The 217-nt window shown below is 50.7% G+C and overlaps 2 protein-coding genes across 2 annotated transcripts in view; one reads left to right on the top strand and one right to left on the bottom strand.

Annotated features, from left to right (window-relative positions):
• Positions 1–211, top strand: part of LOC118334812 (PAX-interacting protein 1-like) — a 2,826-nt gene extending 2,615 nt beyond the window's left edge. Inside the window, exon 5 of the mRNA XM_035670882.1 lies at positions 29–211. Coding sequence (XP_035526775.1) covers positions 29–199 — 171 coding nt within the window. The 3' untranslated portion in view covers positions 200–211. The remainder of the gene's footprint in view (positions 1–28) is intronic.
• Positions 1–217, bottom strand: part of paxip1 (PAX interacting (with transcription-activation domain) protein 1) — a 17,742-nt gene that overhangs the window by 10,073 nt on the left and 7,452 nt on the right. The gene's annotated exons all lie outside the window — the stretch shown is intronic.

The following is a 217-nucleotide window of genomic DNA, read 5'->3' as shown; positions in this document are numbered from 1 at the left end:
TTAATGTTTGTGGTGTTTTCTCTGCCAGGCACTCAGAGAGGGGAAGCGCTGTGTAACGGCCCACTGGCTTAACACTGTACTGAAGAGGAAGAGGATGGTTCCTCCACATCGGACGTTACATCTGCCCTTTGCCTTCCCTCCTGGAGCCAAACCCTGCTCTCAGCATGTAGGTCCAATCCCCACAAACAGTCACATGTAGATTAGCTAGCTAGTTAAC

This window comes from Morone saxatilis, unplaced genomic scaffold (assembly GCF_004916995.1).
Source record: "Morone saxatilis isolate NCDOM2014 unplaced genomic scaffold, NCSU_SB_2.0 Contig23, whole genome shotgun sequence".
NCBI classification, from domain to species: domain Eukaryota; kingdom Metazoa; phylum Chordata; class Actinopteri; family Moronidae; genus Morone; species Morone saxatilis.
The sequence above is the reverse complement of the archived record's forward strand: the minus strand, read 5'-3'. Positions and strand labels throughout refer to the sequence as shown.